This window comes from Globicephala melas, chromosome 12, assembly GCF_963455315.2.
Source record: "Globicephala melas chromosome 12, mGloMel1.2, whole genome shotgun sequence".
NCBI lineage: Eukaryota > Metazoa > Chordata > Mammalia > Artiodactyla > Delphinidae > Globicephala > Globicephala melas.
This window is the reverse complement of record NC_083325.1, coordinates 1,321,748-1,343,371: the sequence shown is the minus strand read 5'-3', so window position 1 is coordinate 1,343,371 and position 21,624 is coordinate 1,321,748. Positions and strand designations below refer to the sequence as shown.

Genomic DNA, 21,624 nt, shown 5'->3' with positions numbered 1-21,624 from the left:
GACGGCCACATTGGTGTAAATGGATGGACTCTGGCTTTTATATTTTAAAATTATATTCATTTTGATTCTCCATATATTCAAAAATGAAATACTCTTTATTTTCTAGGATTTAATTTTAGCCTTTTTAAATCTAATCCAATGGCATTTTGGAGCAGCACTCCTTCCTCCCAGCCTGAGAATAAAGGTACAGAGCTGGCACTGGCAGTGTGAGAGGACATCGGTCTTTCAGCAGCTGCTGGTCCTCAGCAGAGTAACTGGCTGTGTGCAGTTAAGGGCTTAACACTGCAGCATGCATGTGACAGAATGCTGGCGTGACCCCTTAATGCTGCTCTCGTGTACTTGGATGTCATGTTTTCTCACATGTTGTACAGCGTTGTTTTGTGTTTTTTTTAACATCTTTATTGGGGTATAATTGCTTTACTACAACGTTGTTTTGAGGTAGATCCGTGTGGTCTTTCCCTTTCTCTGTTTTGCACATCAGGTGCTGTTTTCAACTGTGATTAATGAAGACCTGTATGTTACCTAACCTTTACCGTCTGCCAGTGTCCAAATGTGATGGCAGCAGCGTGTGTACCACAGGGAACCGAGTGTTTCTTTTAGCGCTTTCTTTTTGGACATGGAAGATGCTGTGTCTGAAAGTAGGCCCCACGTATAAGAGCTACCATTATATCCTGGTGTGTTCCCGGTGTAGTACAGACCACTTGTGGGAGAAAGCGTTGGTGCTGTAATGGAGTACTTGGCAGCTGGCTCTGTTAGAGACGGTCAGGAGCAGGCTGTGGAGACGAAAACTCACTGTTAGGGTTTAATAATGTATCTTGAGCAACACAGCTGTGTTACAAGTTGTCAAACAACTACAATGACCACATGACAACCTGTGAGTTCTGGGACCCTCAGTTTTAAAGTACACCAGTCATACTACTGGCTACAGCAGCTCTTAGCCTTTATTCTTAAGGATTCATTCTTTGAAAAATTATGTGAATAGTGTGGACTTTTTTCTATAAAGGGTACATACTTGTACACAGACTCTGTTGGCCCTAGGTGAAGAGTCCTTGGTCTGAGAGCAAATTTACCAAAATACTGCTGCAGGACAAAGAGTCCTGTTCTGTTTCAAGTCTGAGAATGTCATGGTTTCAAAGGACTGTAGAGATGAAGACTTGAGGCTGTCTGATAAGCAAGAATCTCTATCTCACAGTGTCTTTTTGTGGTCCTTGGCTAGGAATTAATGCTATGTTTTTGTAACAAAGGAGGGTGAAAGTCAAGTTCAGTATTGCAAAAGGGCTGTTCTCTGGATCAGCATCATCCAGTAGAAATAAAATGCAACCTGTGTGTAATCAAAAAGCTTCTAGTAGTCACATTTAAAACTAAAAAGAGAAACAGATGAAATTTATTTTATTACTCTTTTCAGCTTAACGCATTATGTCCAAAATACGATTTCAACTTCTAATCAGTATAAAAAATTAATAATGAGATATTTTCCCCCTTGTTTTTGGTGGGGTTTTTTTGGTTTGTTTTTTGTTTTTATCAATCTTCAAAACCCAGTGTGTATTTTTACACCTGCAGCACATCTCACTTTGGACTGCTTGCACTGCAGGTGCTTCATAGCCAAGTGTGGTCAGGTGGCTATGTTGGACAGTGCCAGTTGGTACAGAGCATGCTTCATGGTTTGTTTACTCTTATCAGTTCCTTTAGCCAGAAATCCTTCTTTATAGACCAGAACATATTGTACGAAGAGTTCCTTTTCTCTCCATCTTTTGCCTTTTTGTTGTTTTTGGTCTTTCAGCTAATAGAAATTGTCTTAGGTTCCTACAGGATTATTTACCCAGAGGATAACGGGTTTAATTTAATTTTATCTATTATCATGCTTGGAAATACAGAAAATTGGATGTAATTTTAATCACCCGCCATCCTTGGCAATTGTTAACTTTCCTTGTAGGGTCTCATCGAGTTGGCTTTGCTTTAGTTTTGTATTTATACTAATCTTTGCTTATGACTTCTTTAATGTTTCAGTTATTGCAAATGTATGGATATTTTGCTAAACCATTTAGTATTCCAAGTATGATTGTGGCTGCACTTTTTAAATACCTTTTTAATTTATAGCTGTTAATAGTAGTTTTTTCAATGATCAGTAAGTAAAAGCAGGATTTTTTTTTTTTTTTTTGGTTATTAAGTAGATTCTGTGTCCCCTAAGGGTTTTTGATAGAACATTACCTCGGGCTTCTAATTCTAATTCATGGTTATTATGAGCTGTGTCCAAATCAAAGTATGTGTGTTTTTATCAGCATGCTGATTAAGTTCCATGATTTTTATTTTCAGTTAGAATATTGACATTAATTAATTACTTAACACCTTGTCTTTATCAATTTTTTTGATTTGTCTTACAGTGGAAGAGAAGAAAAAGCCTGAAGATCTTCCCTCAGATGACGATGTTCTCATTGTGTATGAGCTGACCCCGACCCCTGAGCAAAAAGCTCTTGCAAGCAAACTTCAGCTTCCTCCCACTTTCTTCTGTTACAAGAACAGGCCAGACTACGTCAGCGAAGAGGAGGAGGACGGTAAGTCTCCTGTTTCTTTAAAGCGTTCTGCTCACGGTCCTCGTAGTGAGTGGGGTGATGAAATTGCTTTCAGCCTGCTTCCTGGAGCCCACCCCTGCTGCCCTGCAGGCCGGTATTGAGCCTAAATGTATGTGTGAGCAGTCAGTGGACGTCACGACTGAAAGAGCTGCATTCATTTATTAGCATTCCCTGGGTGGCTGCCGTGAACAGGGCAGGCATTTTGAGGGGACTGAAAGCAATTCTCATTTCCCTGGGGTCTCAGAGGGGTGGGGGAACTGTGAGGCAGAGACAGGGTCTTATTGGGGAAAGCTCTGTGGGCCCTGTCCAAGTTTTCAAGCAGGGGAGTTACGTGCTCAGAATAATCTCAGCAGGACAGTTGGGCAGTGGTGTGGAGGACTGGGTTGTGGGAAGTGGAGATGGGAGGGGGAGCCAGAATGCCAGAGCAGCTCAGACAAGGCGTTCGGGGTGTGGAATAGGCAAAGTTGGTTGCTATTTGGATGTGGGGAGTAAGGGAAAGTGTGAAGTTGGAGATAATTTTCCTAGATTCCTGGCTGGAAAATCTCCTGAAATTTACTGGAAGTTCTTTTATTTAATCAAATTATACTTTAAGATGAAGATTTCGACACAGCTGTCAAGAAGCTTAATGGAAAACTGTATTTGGATGACTCAGAAAAACGTAGACCGTTAGAAGAAAATCTAACAGGTATGTAACAGTAAAATTACTAGTTACAATGTTTTTTAAAAAGTTTCTGTTTAAAAGGAATCTTGCAATCTGGTCACCTCTGTAATTACCAGTTTTGCCTTGGTGACTTTAAATATTTAAAAATAACGTGAAGTGAAAAACATTGTGCTCCCGGTGGTGGTGGTTCTCCATCAGCATCCAGGGTCTTGTTATTTGGGTCTATAATCTGTAGATGACACTGAGGGCCATTGTTTGTGGAGTAGTTGGACTTCATCTACTTTCGTCTTAACTTGCTTTTCCTTGTGTTGTATGGGATTTTCAGATAATGAGAAAGAATGTATTATTGTTTGGGAAAAGAAACCAACAGTTGAAGAAAAGGCAAAAGCAGATACGTTAAAGCTTCCACCTACATTTTTTTGTGGAGTCTGCAGTGACACTGATGAGGACAATGGAAGTGGGGAAGACTTTCAATCGGAGCTTCACAAAGTTCAGGAAGCTCAAGTAAGACCGTCTCTGTGTGCTCCTTCTGGCCCAGTTGCCTCTGTTGATGCGATAAGCTAGAGGGTCCTCACCACGTGGTAATAATGGGGTGTGTCTGGCAAGCGGTCGGACACCTCAGGCAACTCTGGCCAGAGGAGGAGGACTCGTGTTCTGCCCGGAGGACCGGAGGCACCCCTGCAACCGGTGCGTGTGCTGGGCTTGGGGAGTCAGGGCAGCAGCATGGCGGTGCAGATGTCCCTAAGAAGGTCTACGCCCTGCAAAGAACGGTGTTACGTAGTTCATTTTCTCTGCAAGTTAACTGATTGTGGAGTGGGCAGGGTGGATAGGAAATAGCAGCATTTGAAACTTAGTTCCCCTGACCTGTATACCTTGCTTTGCCAATAACTTTGTGATTTGGTTACTTTCTTAGCGCAGGTGTAGTCATTTTAGTAGCTATCAACACCTTGGTGTCTTAATTTGTATTCCACAGAAACTAGAAGACAAGGTCCCTGTCTTGTAATTGTTTACAGTCTTAATTTTGACATATTCAGAATGGTTCCTTGCCTCTCAAGAAATACTGTTTTTTAAAAATTGTTGGAAAGATGGTTAAAATGAAACAGAGTCCTGGAGTTAGTTACGAATGCAGTGTTTTATTTAAAGGATACGTGGGTAGAGAGAAACGTGGCCCAACACGTGGCCTGAGTCTGTAGGAGACTTACTACCCTTTACTGTCTGTCTGACTCTGAGGAGTCTAGGTGGCCTGCTTTTTTAGCTGTCCACCTAGGATATGCCGCCTGTTCCACAGGCTTCAGCTTATTCATCGGTGCACGTATAGCTAGTGGCCATCAGCTAATGTAAAGACATTACTTCCTTTTTTATAACCAAGTAGATTTGTGGAAGCCCTATCTGAAGTTTTTCCATCAGCGGCCTTGCTATACTAAATCTGAAGTATATTTTAAATCCCTCAGCAGTTTCCCTGGACTCAGTGGAAGTACACAATATGCAATATTTCTTAATCATCTTCTCTAATTGCTGCTGCTGGAGGCTTTATTTATTTAAATATTTATTAAAAAAATTTTTTTGGCTGCGTTTGGTCTTCATTGCTGCGCACGGGCTTTCTCTAGTTTCAGCGAGCGGGGGCTACTCTTCATTGCGGTGCGCGGGCTTCTCATTGCGGTGGCTTCTCATTGTGGAGCCTGGGCTCTGGGCGCGCAGGCTCCGTAGTTGTGGTGCACGGGCTTAGTTGCTCCGCAGCATGTGGGATCTTCCCGGACCAGGGCTCGAACCCTTGTCCCCTGCATTGGCAGGCAGATTCTTAACCACTGCACCACCAGGGAATTCCCTGCTGGAGGCTTTAGCATCCAGTCTTTCATTCAGCAAATACAGGACAGTCATAATATAAAGTTGGGTTATGCAAATTGAAACAATGCATTTTAAATTTGGCCTCACTCTTTTGTGTGCAAAACTTAAAAATAATTATTTAAAATTTATGTTTTTCAAAACTTAGAACACTGAAAAATAATCTCTATGCTGATGCACCGACTGAATTGTACATTGTTTATTCTTTTCCCACCTGTGGTGCACACAGGACTTGGTACCTTCTGTCAGTTTTTTGTGAACTGTGCTGTTTATAGGCGTTGAAATGGCTTATTTGAGTGACTATTGTGTTATCATTGTTATAACTTAAAATCTTTTTGTAAAATATCCTGTAACACTCTCATAATGTTCATTAAATAGCGGTCCTAAGAGCTGTTCAGAAATACCTTTGGTACAGAAATTAAACGTGATAAATCATTATAAGGGTTGAAAAAAAATTGCCAAGATGAATTGTAATTTTGGAGAGCACCCTTTAATACACAGAGACGAAACAGAGAACTAACAACCATTAAAGCTGAAATGTGCTGTGTAATGGGTGTAGATATACGTCCTCTTAGGATGCACCCTTCCTGTTTTACACTCAGATTCATCTTGGACTATGCGAGATCTTCAGATAGGCATCCCCTGCATAAAACACCTAAGTGTACTGTATGTGTAAGTGCTTAGTGTGAGCTGGCACTGTGCTCAGCATTGGGGATACGGTATTTGATTTGTCTACAAGAGTTGTTCATTCATGGACTCTTAGGTGGCGAATGTATTAGGCGCTGGATTACGCACTCCCCTCTCCCAAGTAATCTAGCCTACATTTTTTGGGTAACGTTAATTGTGATATGATTCACCCATTTTAAAATGTACAACTCAGTTGGTTTTCGTATATTTACCACAGTCAGTTTTAGAACATTTTCATCATCCCAAAAAGAAGCCCTGTTAACCTCTAGCAGTCACCACCCTTCCCCATTTCCACCCGTCTTCTCTAGGCCTGGAATAACCAATGATGTACTTTGTAGATTTGCCTATTCTGACATTTCATATAAACAAATAATAATGTGTGGTCCTTTGTGTCTGTCTTCTTTTACTTAGTAAGTTTTTGAGGTATATCCACATTGTAGCATTTATCTGTATTTCGTTCCTTTTATGGCCGAATAATATTTCAGTGTATGAACATACCACATTTTGTTTACCCGTTCATCTGTTGATGGTCATTTGGGTTGTTTCTTCTTCTTGGCTATTATGAATAATACTGCTGTGTTAGCCTAAATCATTTGACACGAACAGAATGGACTGTTTTCTTGGGCTTCAGTCATTAAGAAATAATGATTTTTTCATTTGTATTAATTTTTAAATTTTACATAAGGAAAATTCACTTTTCCCTGTGTGTGTATTTTCTGTGAGTTCTTACACATGCCTGGATTCTTGTAATCCCCACCACAGGCAGGCAGTGTACAGAACCGTTCCAACAGCCCAAAGAATTCCTTCCTACTGTCCCTTTCGGTTCAGATCCTCCCCCGCTCGGAACCTCTGGTAACTGCTGATCTGTTTTCTGTTTCTACGTTTTTGCCTTTCCCAGTCTAGCATGAATGGAATCATACTTTGTGTAACCTTTGATACTAGCTTTTTACACTCACTCATTATGCTCAAAAGCATAATGCCTTTGAGATTTGGCCCAGTTACTGTGTGTAGTGTTAGTGTGTTTCTTTCTGTCACTGGGTGGTATTCCCTTGTGAGGACGTACCACAGTTCATTCGTTATTGTTTCTGCAGGGAAAACAGGTTTCTAAATAGATCGAATCAGTTGATACTGTGTTGTGCAAGTCCAGTCTATCCTTGCTAGTTTTTTTTCTGCTCGTTCTATTGATTATTGAGAGGAGTGTTGCTGAGCATGTTTGTTTTTCTCCTATCAGTTTTTGCTTCACGTACTTTGTTAGGGAGTGTTCCCTCTGTTTCTGTTTCCTGGAACACAGTGTAGGAATTGGTAATACTTCTTTCTTAAATGTTTGATAGAATTTACTACTGAAACCATCTGGGCCTGGTACTTACTATCATTATTTTTTTTGGAAGGACATTAATTGATGGTACATTTTCTTTAATAAATATAGGCCCATTCACATTATCTATTTCTTATGTCAGTTTTGGTAGGTTGTGTCTTTTGAGGAATTGGTTGGTCCATTTCCTCTACATTATCAAATTTGTGGGCATAACAGTGTTTGTGAAGTTCATTGAAATTTATTACCCGTTTAATGTCCATGGATCAGTGTTGATAGCTCCTGTTTCATTTCTGATATTAGTCATTTATGTCATCTATTTTGTTTTCTTGGTGAGCTTGACTAGAGGTTTATCAAATTTTATTGACCTTTTCAAAGAATCCATTTTTTATCTTGTTAATTTTTCTCTGTTTTATTGATTTCTGCTCTGCTTTTCATTATTTCTTTAGTTCTTTGTGCCTTCCGTTTATACTGGTCTTTTTTCTCTAGTTTTTTAAGGTGAAGGTTTATCGATTTTAGATCTTCTTTTTAATATATGCATTTAGTGCTACAAAGTTCCCCTTCCTTGCTTTTGTTGGCATTCCACAAATTTTGGTAAGCTGTAGTTTCACTTCTATTTAGTTCATAGTATTTTTAATGTGTCCAGAGACTTTGACATGTGTATTAAAAATGTGTTGTTTAATCTCCAGATATTTGGAGATTCTTTTTCAGCTATATTTCTGTTAGTGATTTCTAGTTTAATTCCACTATGGACTGAGAATATACTTTGTATGGTTTCTGTTCTTTTGAACTTGCTGAAGTTTGTTTTATGGCCTAGAATGTGGTCTTTCTTCATAAATGTTCATGCGTGCTTGAGAGGAACATGTATACTGCTGCAGTTGGATGGAGCATTCTGTAAATATTTTTATTTCTGTTATTGTATTTTTAAGTTGTGAAGTCCCATTTGATTTTCTTTTGTGCTTTATATTTTTTTGCCTGACACCTATCTTTTCATTTGTCTTAAGAGTATTTGTCCTTTTTTGGAACATTGTTAGAAGAGCTTTTCAAAGTTTTTCTGATCATTCAGCACACGGATCATTTCATGACATTCCCCACCCTCGGCCAAGGAGAGTTGACTTTTCTTGGACCCTTTTCCATCTGTGCCGTCGGCAGCTGCAGTTTTGGACAGCTCTCGTACCCTGCCTGGGATGTGGGTTAGTGGGTGGGGGCAGGAAAAATTTCCCGCGGGGTTCTCACCAAGATTACCTCTCAGGTCTTGAGAGTCTTTTTTGTTCTTTTTTCTTTCTCTTTTTCCTAAGTAAAAAACAGAAGTTTACTATAAATACATCTTCTAATGAGATGGCTCTTAGGAAGGGGGAAGTTTGTGGTGTTTTGATTGAAAGTGAATTTGGTAAGGCCAGAATTTCAGATGGTCACTTTGCCTGTCTCTCCAGTAGTCTTTACACCTGGGGACCATCTACCATAGTGAGGGGCTTTCTTTTTCTGTTAAACTGGGGGACAGTCAGAGAAAAATCTCAAATCTCTTGCCGCCATCCAGCAGTTCTGGCCAGAAACCCTCTTCCTCCAGGTTTAGTACTTTCTTGTTGTGACACCCGCTGTAGGCAGGTAGGAAGCAGGTCAGGAAAGGGGCCCAGGCACGACCTCGTCGGCTCAGCCTAGTCCATTTCCAGAACCCATGGTTGCCGCAGGGGTTTGGGAGGAGGTTGTGTCCAGGAGGCAGGGACTGCCCTCATTGGCTGGGGGCAGGCAGCTGTGGATGATGGGCCATGTGGCCTGGAGGTGCCCCCACGCCCCAGCAGTGTGCACGGGGGCACATGGCTCAGGCCAGCACCTCCTTGGGTTCCGGCTGTGGTGCGGGGACCCCGACGGGCTGGCCCGTGGAGGCCAAGTTGTCCGTGGTCTCATCACCAGGCCTGGCTGCCACCTACATCTCAGCCATTGCTCCTCACCAGTGGGCCATATATAAATATATACATATATATATATATTTTTTGGCTGTGTTGGGTCTTTATTGCTGCGCACGGGCTTTCTCTAGTTGCAGTGAGCAGGGGCTACTCTTCCTTGTGGTACGCAGGCTTCTCATTGCGGTGGCTTCTCTTGTTGCGGAGCACAGGCTCTAGGCGCTAGGGCTTCAGTAGTTGTGGCATGTGGGCTCAGTAGTTGTGGCATGTGGGCTCAGCAGTTGTGTCTCACAGGCTCCAGAGCACAGGCTCAGTAGTTGTGGTGCATGGGCTTAGTTGCTCCGTGGCACGTGGGATCTTCCCAGACCAGGGCTCGAACCCGTGTCCCCTGCATTGGCAGGTGGATTCTTAACCACTGCGCCACCAGGGAAGTCCCATGTCTTGAGATTTTTAATCCTTCTGCTTTCATCCACTTTTCAGAGGCTTCTTCTAGTCGCTTTATCTGTTTCAGTCCAATTCAGCTGTAGGTGCTGGGAGAGGTAGGATGAAAGGTGGAGTGGGAGAGAGAAAAGTGTGCTTACTCCATTTTGTCCAGAACTCCAAGTCCTCGGTTTCTTTTAAAATAGGGTATATGATCCTTTTTGTCAATCAGTACTTAATGTCATAGTTATTTGTTACTTCCTCTTTGCAGAAATCCCAGAATGAGGGCATAACTAGCACGGCTGACAGTGTGTGTACGGATGGCAGTAAAGTGACTCTACCATTTTTGTGTAAATCTGAAGAACCAGAGTTTACTACCAAATGTATTAGTTCACCACCTATTTCTTCTGAAGCTGTCGATAAACCTGTGGATTTATGTACTAGAAAGGAAAATGGTGCAGATTCTACAAGCCAAGGTACAATTTGATACATGTTTATAAAAACCTTCTAGGCATGCATTACTACATAAGGTACACCTGTGATTTTGAGACGATAGACTTTTAAATGCAAATCCAGAAACTCCCTTTCTTAAAACAAAATTTGAGATTTATAAAGGGGCATGAAATATTTCGCTTTTATGAGCTTATTTTTTACAATTGAGAATACAAAAAATCTTTAGATATTTCCTGAAATCCTGCCTTTGAATGAATGTTTTAGATTATATTAGATTGTGTAAAGCAGAAACTGTATAGCTCTCTATCTGATTTAGTATAGATCTACATCTCATTTTTAAAAAATGATTTTGGGTATGCTCTTGGTATATTCTGCATTGAGAATAGTACCTGAAAACGTAATAACAATGAAGAAGCTCAGAACTTGGATGTCTTTTATAAGTTTTCTTCAGAGAGATAACCAGATTATAAATGTTCCACACCCCATCCCACCCCATACCTCTCAGTAGTACAGCAGGTCCTACCCCCATTCTCTTTGGGTCCTGAGTAAAGCTTTGATGTTCAACATGTATTAAATGAAATATTAAATTGCTCTTTTCCTTTTGCCAGTGGAAAGCAAAACAGTTTCATTTGGATTTGGAAGTAGCACAGGGCTGTCATTTGCAGACTTGGCTTCCAGTAATTCTGGGGATTTTGCTTTTGGGTCCAAAGGTAAGATCAGGAGGAGCGGTTTTAATGATTGTATTACAGAAATATGCACACGTGGGGGGAGCAAGCCCTTTGTCACTCACCTGGCCATTTGTTTCCCCAGCCCTGCACTCCAGCTGTCTAGTGTTGTAATAAAGGAAGGGCTTCTGTTTTATTGTTATTTTTGCTATTATTAATATAACCATAAGAATTTTCTCGTCATTCATTGTAACTCATGGTGCTAGCCTTCCCCATCCTGAAATGCAGAACCGTCACTCCAGTTTTGGAATAACCTTGGGATTGGCACATTGTTCTTTTAGTTATACTTTTGATTTACTAATATTTCAAGATATGTGCATCAGTAATTTTTAAGGAGATGATTTTGCAGTTTTTTATTTTTGCAATATCCTTGATTGTGCTTTTTAATATAAGGGTTGTGCTCATTTATAACTGGTGAGCTTTCCCACCTTTTCCAGTGATTTTTTTCTATTTTTGGTCCATTTGGGTATCATTTGTAGAAAATAATCCTTTTCCTTGTTTCAGAAGCTTGAAAAAATTAGCATATTTTCTCATTCTTAAGGTAGCTTACATGTATCTGATTATAGCACCACCTAAATTGAACAAGATGCTTGAATTGTCGAATAAATTTTGTTGAAGATACATACTTACATGATAATCCAATTCAGAATTCCCTCTCACATATTTTTACTTGTTTCACTAACACTGGGTTTAGCCAATCAGCAAAAAAAAAAAACAGAACAGTTCCTGTCATTTATGGAAACACATATAAAACTTTTAGAAATTACCTTCAGATGCTACGTTATGTTGGAATTCATAGCTTCACTGATGTCAGGTTGCTTTATTTTTATTAATAAGTAGCCTGAAGTCATAGGTCAACAGATACAACAGTGTATAGTAGGTATAATTATCCACAAATAAAAAGCCAAATAAAAATTGATGTGTTAGGTTGCTTGATACTTGGTATACCTTTTTCAAAGTACTCCATCAGTACTGTACAATGAAGTGTGAGGTAGGCAAGACTCATGCCACGTGGGAGGCTCACCCTGAGTATTATTTGCTGACGTTCACTCCTTTTTCCATGAGATTATTTACCAAGCTCTTTTTTAAACTACATTTCTTGTTTTGTTCTTAGATCTCACAGGAATTTGTGCTTTGTCTTTTCAAAGAAGTAGCTTTTGGTTTTATCAGTTCTTTTGTTTATGTTTTTTATTTATCTTCAGATTTTGTCATTACTTTCCTTTAAATTATCATTGGTTTTCTTGCGTGTTAAATGCCTGCTTTATTTAATTTAGATTGTGCTAGTAAGCACAGAATAGCATTTTGAAACTAAATTCCCCTGGAATCAATTTCATAGCTTTTCATGGGGAATTTTCACACTACTATAAGTTTTTTTAATATTTTAGAATTTCATCTTGCCTTGTTTGATTAAGAGCTTATGGGATTTAATTTTTTTTTTTTAAGGTAATCAGTTTCACCAGAATGTTTTTTTGTTTTTTAAACTTATTTCTGGCATTGTGTGGACCTTTTTGATCTTAAACTTTTTGTTTGGTTGGTTTTAAGCTACGAGGAGTCTTTTTTTTTTAATCCTTTCCTCCTCTTCTGTTATGTGTTATTTCTGTGGTGATTACTTTTTCTTCATCTGTTCATTTTATTTTTGTTTCATGTTTTCTTTTGTTCCTTTTTTTTCCTGTCTTCTCCTGAAAGTCCTCTTCACAGGCAGGTCTGTCAGTCACTCCCTGTCTTTTGTGTAATATTTCATATGGAAACTAAGAGAACACAAGGAACACATGTTTATCTGCTGCTCCCCTTTGTCCGTGATTTGACGTTTTATCTTATTTCCTTGAGATTCTGTAATGTTTTCATTAAACCCGGACTCAGAGTGGAAGCTTCCTAGGTACTATTATCTAGAACACAGTTGTTGTTAAGTTGATACTACTGATGTGCACATCTTTATACTCTTACTGTATAAGTTCTTTCTCCTGTCCCTTTAGAACAGTGGTTTTCAACTCTTGGCTTCATATTAGAATTTCTTGGGAGCTTTTTAAAGAAAAAAGAAACACCTGATAGTTATGTTGGGCTCTCTGGGCCTGCGGCCCAGGCACTGGTATTTTACAGAAGCTGTTGGTGTGATTTTAATATGCACCCAGTGTTAAGAACCATTGCTTCAGAGGAATTTTGAGACTTTCTGCCATACCTCTCAGGGTATTGGGGTAATTTAAAATTTTCTTCTGCTTGGGAGTTCCTGAGCCAGTTATTTTTGAGCCCTACGCCTGTGTATCATGTAGATCTGTGGTTACTGTTCTCAGGAAGCCCCCCACACAACCTGAGATTGTGCTCTTCTTGTTTCAGAGCATTCTTTTGCTGTATCTTCTTAATAATTTTTTTCTTTTTTCCTGTTTTTTTCTCCCCATTAAACCTCACTTAGGAGTTACTGCTTTAGACACTAATTTTGTTCTTTCTTCAGGGTGCTGTTTTTAACTGATCCGTGACATTTTTGCCTTCTCCTGAGTTTTTGCATCAGATGTAGGTTTAGAGAGCAGTGATTTTGTCAGCAAGTGATGAAGAGTTGAGAGGTTTCTTTCCTCTAGGATAGTGGGGAATGTATTAGCAGGCTGGGTCCTCACATTCGAGATGCGGATGAAGAAGCTTTTAGTTTTCACCTTCTCCGTGAGGGGGAGTAAAAGTCTTTGTTCCTCTGCGTGGGAGTGGGGAGCCTTTTCACCCCTTAACTAAGTTAAGCCTAGTATTGCTTGAAGACAGTGGGGGTCAGCTTCTCCCAAGGCTGCAGTGCCACCTGGCCAAGAAGTTTAAGCTCCAGCTCTAGTTACCTTAGGAGGAAGTTGAGGTAGAGAAGTTATAAACATGTTTAGTCTGCTTCGGCTAATATGGAAGTAGCAGATTTGGCTTCTTTGAGAACATTTTTAGGTTCAAAAGTTATATTTTTCATGTGATAGAATGTTTTATGAAATGAACTACCTTTGGAGCTGAGCTGGGTTTTCAGAGTTTCAAAGTATGTACTTTTAATTAAGAACCTGCTTCATTACTGAAAGTTCTTCTGTAGTTCAGTATCATGAAGACCTAAGGCTCAGATGATCCTAGACCCTATCTGTATATCTAGACATAAATGTTACTAAAAGTCCTGTGTACTCACCACATGAGTTTAATCTGCCAGAATAGTACAAGTTTAAACATTTTTATTAGAAGTGTGTTACATCATTGGAAATTAGATTCATTCATAAAGTAATCTAACTGGGATTAAGAGCTTATTAAAATAGATACCACTGTTTAAGTGTCCTAATTTATTCATCAGATAAAAATTTCCAGTGGGCAAACACTGGAGCAGCTGTGTTCGGAGCACAGTCAACCAGTAAAGTTGGCGAAGATGAAGATGGTAGTGATGAAGAGGTAGTTCATAATGAAGATATCCATTTTGAACCAATAGTGTCATTACCAGAGGTAAATATTAAAGAGTGAAAACCTTACTAATAACTTCACATTTTAAGTTTAAAACTTGACATGGGCTTGATTTGTAGGGCTTGGCCTTGTTTGCATTTCTTTCAGAACATTGACCGTTTCAAATGGAAGCTCTTTATTAGAAGTTCAGCCTTTAAGTTCAAATAGTCTTTTTTTTTTTTTTTTTTTTTTGCGGTATGCGGGCCTCTCACTGCTGTGGCCTCTCCCGTTGCGGAGCACAGGCTACGGACACGCAGGCTCAGCGGCCACGGCTTACGGGCCCAGCTGCTCTGCAGCATGTGGGATCCTCCTGGACCGGGGCACGAACCCGTGTCCCCTGCATCGGCAGGCGGACTCTCAACCACTGCACCACCAGGGAAGCCCTCAAATAGTCTTTTTAAAGAAATTTACATACAAATGTTATTTGGTAAATTCTATATGAAATCCTTGGGAAGAACTTAATTTTTGCATGTTTGTTTTCAGTAACGTAATTCTAGGGGCAAAAGAAAAAAACCCAACCAACATCTAATCTCATATTTGCCACAGTCCTTTCAATAAAAAGTAAATTGTACTTTTTCTGGACAAGAATGTTGTTTTAGGCAAATTACTTTTATCAGTTTCAACCTCAATCAGTAGATAATATTTAAGAACAAGCATTTTTTTGAAACCTCTCTTGTAAAAGAATGTATTTAGTTTCCAAAATGAGGAAGAATGTTACATAAGGGGAAAATGTGTAATGACAGATTTTTCCTGCCTCATCCAAATCAGATGTATTTGTAATCCTAGGATGTTAACTGTTTTCAAATTCTGTTCATGCCAGTGTCTTAAGGAATTTGGATCTTGGAATTTGTTATGGAATATTTTATAAGCAGCATCTTAGAGATAATTTCATGTCCTGTCACAGGTAGAAGTAAAATCTGGAGAAGAAGATGAAGAAATTTTATTTAAAGAGAGAGCCAAACTTTACAGGTGGGATCGAGAGGCCAGTCAGTGGAAGGAGCGTGGGGTTGGAGACATGAAGATCCTCTGGCACACGATGAAGAATTACTACCGGGTCCTGATGAGAAGAGACCAGGTGCTCAAAGTGTGTGCAAACCACGTCATCACCAAAACAATGGAACTGAAACCCTTGAATGTTTCCAACAATGCTTTAGTTTGGACTGCCTCAGATTATGCTGGTGAGCTCTACACTCAAATGCTACTTTCCGGTTTGGGGATTTTTCTAAAATTGATAACAAATACATAAAACAATTTATAACAGTTATTATAACACAAAGGTCACTGTGTTGTTTGTTGTTTAATAGATGGAGAAGCCAAAGTGGAACAGCTTGCAGTGAGATTTAAAACTAAAGAAATGGCTGATGGTTTTAAGAAAAAATTTGAAGAATGTCAACAGAATTTATTGAAACCCCAGGAAGAACAGGTATCACCGAGAGCAAAGGAGACAAATCCTGTGGTGTTTTTTGATGTTTGCGCAGATGATGAGCCTCTGGGACGTATAACCATGGAATTATTTTCAAACATTGTTCCTCAAACTGCTGAGAACTTCAGAGCACTGTGCACTGGAGAGAAGGGCTTTGGTTTCAAGAACTCCATTTTTCACAGAGTGATTCCAAATTTTGTTTGCCAAGTAAGTCTTAAGTGTACATCACAATGGGTGTCTAGAAAAAGTGCAGCACACCAACTTGGGGAATTTGGGTGTTTCTCCTTACTTACGATTTTCTTTAGACTTCTTTAGCATTTCCACAGCCCCAGCTTCTGTCCCCACAAGAACTTTCAGCCTAAAACGGTTCGTATTTTTAATGCCTTGAACCTGCTGGAAATCAAGGGTGGGAAAAAGATCTTTTCATTGTTTGTCTTCTTTCACAAGTGGGTGTTTCTTAGTTTTCAGACTGCGTTCTCAAAGAAGCTGGGTGTTGAGGACCTACCCTTTAGTGGTTAGTTCTGTATGTATTTGTAACATTTTATTTGGGATTCCTGTTAATTGAAATCTTTTTTCAGGGGGGAGATATCACCAAACACGATGGAACAGGAGGACGGTCCATTTATGGAGATAAATTTGAAGATGAAAATTTTGATGTGAAACATACCAGTCCTGGCTTACTATCCATGGCCAATCGAGGCCAGGATACCAATAATTCTCAATTTTTCATAACACTGAAAAAAGCAGAGCATTTGGACTTTAAGCATGTAGTATTTGGGTTTGTTAAAGATGGCATGGATACTGTGAAAAAGATTGAATCCTTTGGTTCTCCTGAAGGGTCTGTTAGTCGAAGAATTGTTATCACAGAATGTGGACAGATATAAAATCATTGTTTTTCATAGTAGATTTTACCTGTATAAACAGTTGAATTGAAGCCTAGCTGTTATGACAACATGGTAATTATGTTCAGCTTTTGAAAATGGACATTTCCAATGCATAAATATAAAATTGCAGCTTATAGCTGTTGTCACTTTTTAATGTGTTATAATTGACCTTGCATGGTGTGAAATAAAAGTTTAAACACTGGTGTATTTCAGGTGTACTTGTGTTTATGTACTCCTGACATATTTGTATTAAAATGGAGTAATACTAATCTTGTTAAAAGCAATAGACCTTCTCAAACTATTGAAGGAATATGATATATGCAATTTTAGTTTCTTCTAAGATATTAGACTTCCTGCATGGATATACTTACTGTTTGGATAAAGGGACCATGACTTGGATAGTTTTTATTTCAGATTTGGAATATATTTGGTAATTTTCACTATTGGTGTGCTCATTTATGAATAAAGATTCACTTGTGAGTGGGTAGAGCCAGAGGGTAGAGACTTAACCAAAGTGCTCTTCTATAAATTCTTGCACCTCCTGTATAGCTAACAGAGTACCTTCTTTCCTTAAAATGTTATGTAGCTTCCTGTGCTCTTCCCAAGGTATTAAATTAATTTTTACATTTTAAGTAAGTTGAGTATTTAGACTTTTTAAAAAACCTGTCATCTGTTTCTACTACCTCAAACTGCATTTGGTTCTGATAGAACTTGAATTTTTCCTTGCAGTTATTGTGATAAAGTATGAGTATTTTAAAAAGGTCTATCTATACCATGTTCTTTGGTTAAAGATTTGGTTTATACTAGATTGTTGCAGTACCTTTTTCTGGTGAATTTTGTAGCAAAAATAAAGTGACAATTGTTAACAGCCATGACATTTAAAATATTCATTACTTGTGCATCTAGTTGTTTTTTCATTCTGGAACCAAAGTAAGGAGATAAAAGATCCGTAAACTTAAACTGCCACCTAATTTCCAGAGCTCCCAAGGAGAGGACTGTTTTCCAGTTGGGTATACACTGAAAACTTACTTGGAAATGGCTAGTGTCAAAAGTTCGACAGAAAAAGGGGGCACGTTCTCATCAGCTTACTCGTGTGGCACCACAGAGCACCCCGGGAGAGCACGTTTTGCGTATTCCAACCACTGCCGGCGGTGCCTTCTGCCCTCCGGGGTTCTTTCCAGCGGAGCCGCCTCATTTCGGGTAGTGAGGCAGTGGGGCTGTCGCGCCGTTTGGGGTTTGGAAACAGGCAGTCCTGGGACAGCACCTGCTGACCGCCTGTAGTGCGAGGATCATGTGGGGTCCGTGTGCCGGGAGCGGCGGACGGCCCCGACCCTCCGAGTGTGGGAGTGTTTGCGTGTGTGTGTATGCGGGGGGCGGGGAGTGGGTGGGTGAATGCATGCGGGTTTCCGGGCGCTTCCCGAGGGATTCCAGGCTGCGGGAGGCACTCGGAGGCGCCCTAAAGATTACAACTGTGGACTCACAAGCTTGGTAACGGATGCTTTGGCCGAAACCGACTTCTCCAAGATTAGTGTCTCACAGCTGCTTCCGATGGGTTCGAGCGCTTATGAGACGGACCCGCGCGGGCTGCCCCTCGGCGCGACCCTCGGGAAGGAAAGGAAAACAGGAGAGACCCGCGCACCGGCCCGCAACGCGCCCCCACGGCCCGCGAGCACGGACCTGCGCCAGCGGCCGCGCTTTTGTCGGGGAGACGTCGGCGGCGCGGCGCGCCGTGCGTCACGGCGCAAATCCGCTGCGCCCGCCCTGCCCGGCCGCGCGCCGTTGCCAGGGAGACGACGGCGGCCGCGGCCATGGAGCCGAGGGTGGTGAAGCCGCCCGGGCAGGACCTGATGGTGGAGCGCCTCAAAAGGCGCTACGGCGTATGGGGCGGCTGCCCCGCCGAGGTGAGGTCCTGCCCTGCCTGTCGGCGCATGCCAAGTCCGCGGGTCGCCGGATCTGCGGGTCGGAGCGTGGGCGCGAGGCATGGCCCCTGGCGGCGGCGGCGTGCGTGCACTCGTGAGGAGGGTGCTTTCGGCGGGCATCGGGAGCGGGAGGGACCGTGCACGTCAGCGCGTAGATGCGTGGCAGGCGTTCCCGGCTGTGACTTGCGTGCGGGTTGGAACCGCCTCGGTCCCGCCCCATAGCGGGGAGTCCGAGCCGGTTTCAAGCCGAAAGGTGCGGGCGCCCGGCCTGGTGGATCCGCGGTGGCCGCCTCTGTGCGCGGACTCGGCGCGCGTGTCGGGGCGGCAGGGAGGGGGCGCTGCGCCGGGCTGGGGACCCGGGATCAGGCCGGTTGTGCGGGGCGGGGGCGCCGGGCGGCCCGGCCCGCCCCGGTCACTGCTCCGTCGCTCTCTTTCAGCCCGGGCGCCGGCGGCCGGACGTGGCGGAGTGGCGACGGCGGCCTCCCTGCACCCCAGGTAGGGTGGCGGGCCGGGTGTCCGCGCGGCTGGGGAGGCGCTCGCTCCTTTTTTCACCGCAGGAGATATAGTTTATTGCGCAGCGTTTAATGCTTGAAGTGCATAAAGGGGAGAAATAAAGTGTTGAACGTTTCGGCACTGGCGGGATGTCGTGACGAGGTGGAAGGAGGGCGGATTCTGAACGTTCGGGGAGTTCGCCTACCGCCTGCGGTCCTTAGGTACCGACCCATAGAACAGGGTTAGAGGCACCTGCTCTGCTTGCTTCCCCGCGTCGTTGACGGCGTCACGTGCGGGGGTGGGGGGCGGTGATGAACGTCAGTGCTGTTTGAAGAGCTGACTTGATGCCTGTTTTCTAGAAGTCTGCATTAGGGAGACAGGAAGGAAATCGGTACGTAGCTTTGTTCTCCTACGTTTCGGGGTCGAGAATGAGGTCGTTGATATCTAACCTTAGTGAGCAGCCTCTGCAGTCGTCTTTCCTGTTCACAGAGGACTTCGGTTTCTGCTCACGTGGAGATGAAGCTGGTCCGTCGCTGAGATGTTACTCTGATGAGAGGAGGCGCGGCCCCGCATCCCCCCGTGGTGCCCTCAAGCGTGGGACCGTCAGATGGCAAGGTAGCCCGAGTCCTGCTCGGGCCTCCCTGGGCATCTCGGGAAACTAAGGAGGGTCAGGGGCTGCCTGTGTGTTTGCTTTTCTCTGAGAGGAGCCTGCTGAGTGGTTGGAGAAACTGAGTGATTGTTACTGAGAATTTGATAAAAGCACAAACCTAGCATCGTGTTTGCTGGCATAATGCAGTTACTTACACTGTGTGATAGATGGCTCTTCATCCAGGACCCAAATGAAGACCTTGCTCCCCACCTCCCCTTTTTTTTTTTTTTTTTTTTTTTGTGGTACGCGGGCCTCTCGCTCTTGGTTGCGGCCTCTCCCGTTGCGGAGCACAGGCTCCGGACGCGCAGGCTCAGCGGCCATGGCTCACGGGCCCAGCCGCTCCGCGGCATGTGGGATCTTCCCGGACTGGGGCACGAACCCGCGTCCCATGCATCGGCAGGCGGACTCTCAACCACTGCGCCACCAGGGAAGCTCCCCCTGTTTTTTTTAATTAAATAAGGAATTAGGGTAAAAATGAGTATAAGTTTGTTAGGCAGCGGTATTAACTCAGTCGGTGTCGTTGTGTCTCCTGGTGTGGTGAGCACTGTGTTCCAGGTAGCAGAAAGAGAGATGGAAGAAGTCAGCCCAGGGAGCTGGTATCAATGCCTACAGTATATGTATGATGTGGTGCTGGGCTGTGAGGGGTCAGCAGTTTTGCAGAAGAGATTTTACTCTGGATAAAACCACTGTAAAAACAATGGAAGCTAAGGTGAAATAAAGTTCTAAGTTGAATACTGTTAATGCCAAAAATATGTGGCAGAAGGAAGTGCTTAGGTATGGAGAGGGAGCAGACATTTTGAAATAACGTTAAACCATAAAGATGTGTATGTATACAAAATGAAACGTTGGGGTATTGTGGAGAGAAAAAAAGAAAGTTGTGCCTAAAGTATCTGTTAACGTGATCGATATTTTGGAGCTTGAATTGCTTCATTCTCTGATTAAACGAATTAATCCATGTAAAGGACTTAGAACAGTGTTCAGTATGTAGAGAAGCACTCAGATGCACCGCTGTTTATCATCATTACTGTTACTGCTGTTTGCTTTGGCGCTCACAAAGTCACCTAGTTGATCTGGAGTCAAGATTTGGACATGGCGTTGATCGAATATAGAGGAAGGAAAGAGAAAATTGCTGGAAGTTAATTATGAATTCATGGAAATTATTTTCATATATTTAACTGATGGTTTTATCATCTTTAAGGTAAGCAGTCTGGGTGTAATTTCAAGTTACAAGTTGAGGCTTGTGGACTGTGAATATTTCTAACATTGGACAGTTTTTCCACAGTCCCTAGTTGTGATCTAGGGTGGAGTCGTAGAGCTGCCCAGCACAGGCTGCAGGTGTCTGTTGAATTCTTGAGATGGGGCTGGTCTGAATTGAGATGTGCTGTGAGTATAAAATACACAGCTGATTTTAAAGATGGATAAAAGAATGTAAAATGTCTTATTTTAAAATATTGATTGGGCTTCTCCTGTGGCGCAGTGGTTGAGAGTCCGCCTGCTGATGCAGGGGACGCGGGTTCGTGCCCCGATTTGGGAAGATCCCACATGCCGCGGAGCGGCTGGGCCCGTGAGCCATGGCCGCTGAGCCTGCGCGTCCGGAGCCTGTGCTCCGCAACGGGAGAGGCCACAGCACTGAGAGACCCGCGTACCACAAAAAAAAAAAAAAAAAAAAAAAAAAAAATATATATATATATATATATATCGATTGTATGTTAAAATGACAGTGTCTTAGATATACTGGGTTAAATATAGCATATTGTTAAAATTTCATGTCTTTTTATGTTTTCAATGTGGCTGTTAGAATTTTGTTTTTTCTTCTTGCGGCACCGAGGGGCTTGCGAGATCTTAGTTCCCCGACTGGGGATTGAACCCCGGGCTGTTGACAGTGAGAGCACAGAGTCTTAATCACTGGACTGCCAGGGAATTGCCCCAAATTTTAAATTATCTTTTGTGACTTGCAGTATATTCTCTTTGAACAGCACTGGTCTGGAAATGTCAACGTTCAGATGATCTTTTTGGAGAGAATACCTGGGATTCTAGTTCTGCTTCACCTTTTGCTGGTTATGTCACCTGTCAGTTAATTGAACTTCAGGGTTCCGTTTTCTCACCTTCAACACTATTTCTCTTAGTTACAATTAGAGAAAGCAGTGCCTGTCAGATCTGCCGCACAGCAGCATCCAGGGTCAGGAGGAGGAGTGTGGAGCATCCACAGGGTGTGCAGTTTGCAGTTGAGCCTGTTTGAATGTGTAGAAGG

At 42.3% G+C, this 21,624-nt stretch overlaps 2 protein-coding genes across 18 annotated transcripts in view; both read left to right on the top strand.

The window, feature by feature from the left end:
• LOC115846364 (E3 SUMO-protein ligase RanBP2) overlaps positions 1–16,520 on the top strand; it is a 53,331-nt gene extending 36,811 nt beyond the window's left edge. Inside the window, exons 21-29 of the mRNA XM_030845032.3 lie at positions 2,382–2,552; positions 3,163–3,255; positions 3,557–3,735; positions 9,665–9,869; positions 10,455–10,556; positions 13,864–14,009; positions 14,911–15,184; positions 15,311–15,636; positions 16,008–16,520. Coding sequence (XP_030700892.2) covers positions 2,382–2,552; positions 3,163–3,255; positions 3,557–3,735; positions 9,665–9,869; positions 10,455–10,556; positions 13,864–14,009; positions 14,911–15,184; positions 15,311–15,636; positions 16,008–16,313 — 1,802 coding nt within the window. The 3' untranslated portion in view covers positions 16,314–16,520. The remainder of the gene's footprint in view (positions 1–2,381; positions 2,553–3,162; positions 3,256–3,556; positions 3,736–9,664; positions 9,870–10,454; positions 10,557–13,863; positions 14,010–14,910; positions 15,185–15,310; positions 15,637–16,007) is intronic.
• Positions 16,521–18,078: 1,558 nt separating this feature from the next.
• The window catches only part of CCDC138 (coiled-coil domain containing 138), a 66,687-nt gene continuing 63,141 nt past the window's right edge, over positions 18,079–21,624 (top strand). For 15 of the 17 annotated variants that reach the window (XM_060309743.1, XM_060309741.1, XM_060309740.1 and 12 more), the window contains exons 1-3: positions 18,079–18,214; positions 18,670–18,727; positions 19,214–19,339. In XM_060309743.1, coding sequence (XP_060165726.1) covers positions 18,122–18,214; positions 18,670–18,727; positions 19,214–19,339 — 277 coding nt within the window. In that variant the 5' untranslated portion in view covers positions 18,079–18,121. Of the gene's footprint in view, positions 18,215–18,388; positions 18,486–18,507; positions 18,527–18,669; positions 18,728–19,213; positions 19,340–21,624 lie in introns of those variants that run through there. The other 2 variants (XM_060309751.1, XM_060309752.1) reach the window with 2 other exon arrangements.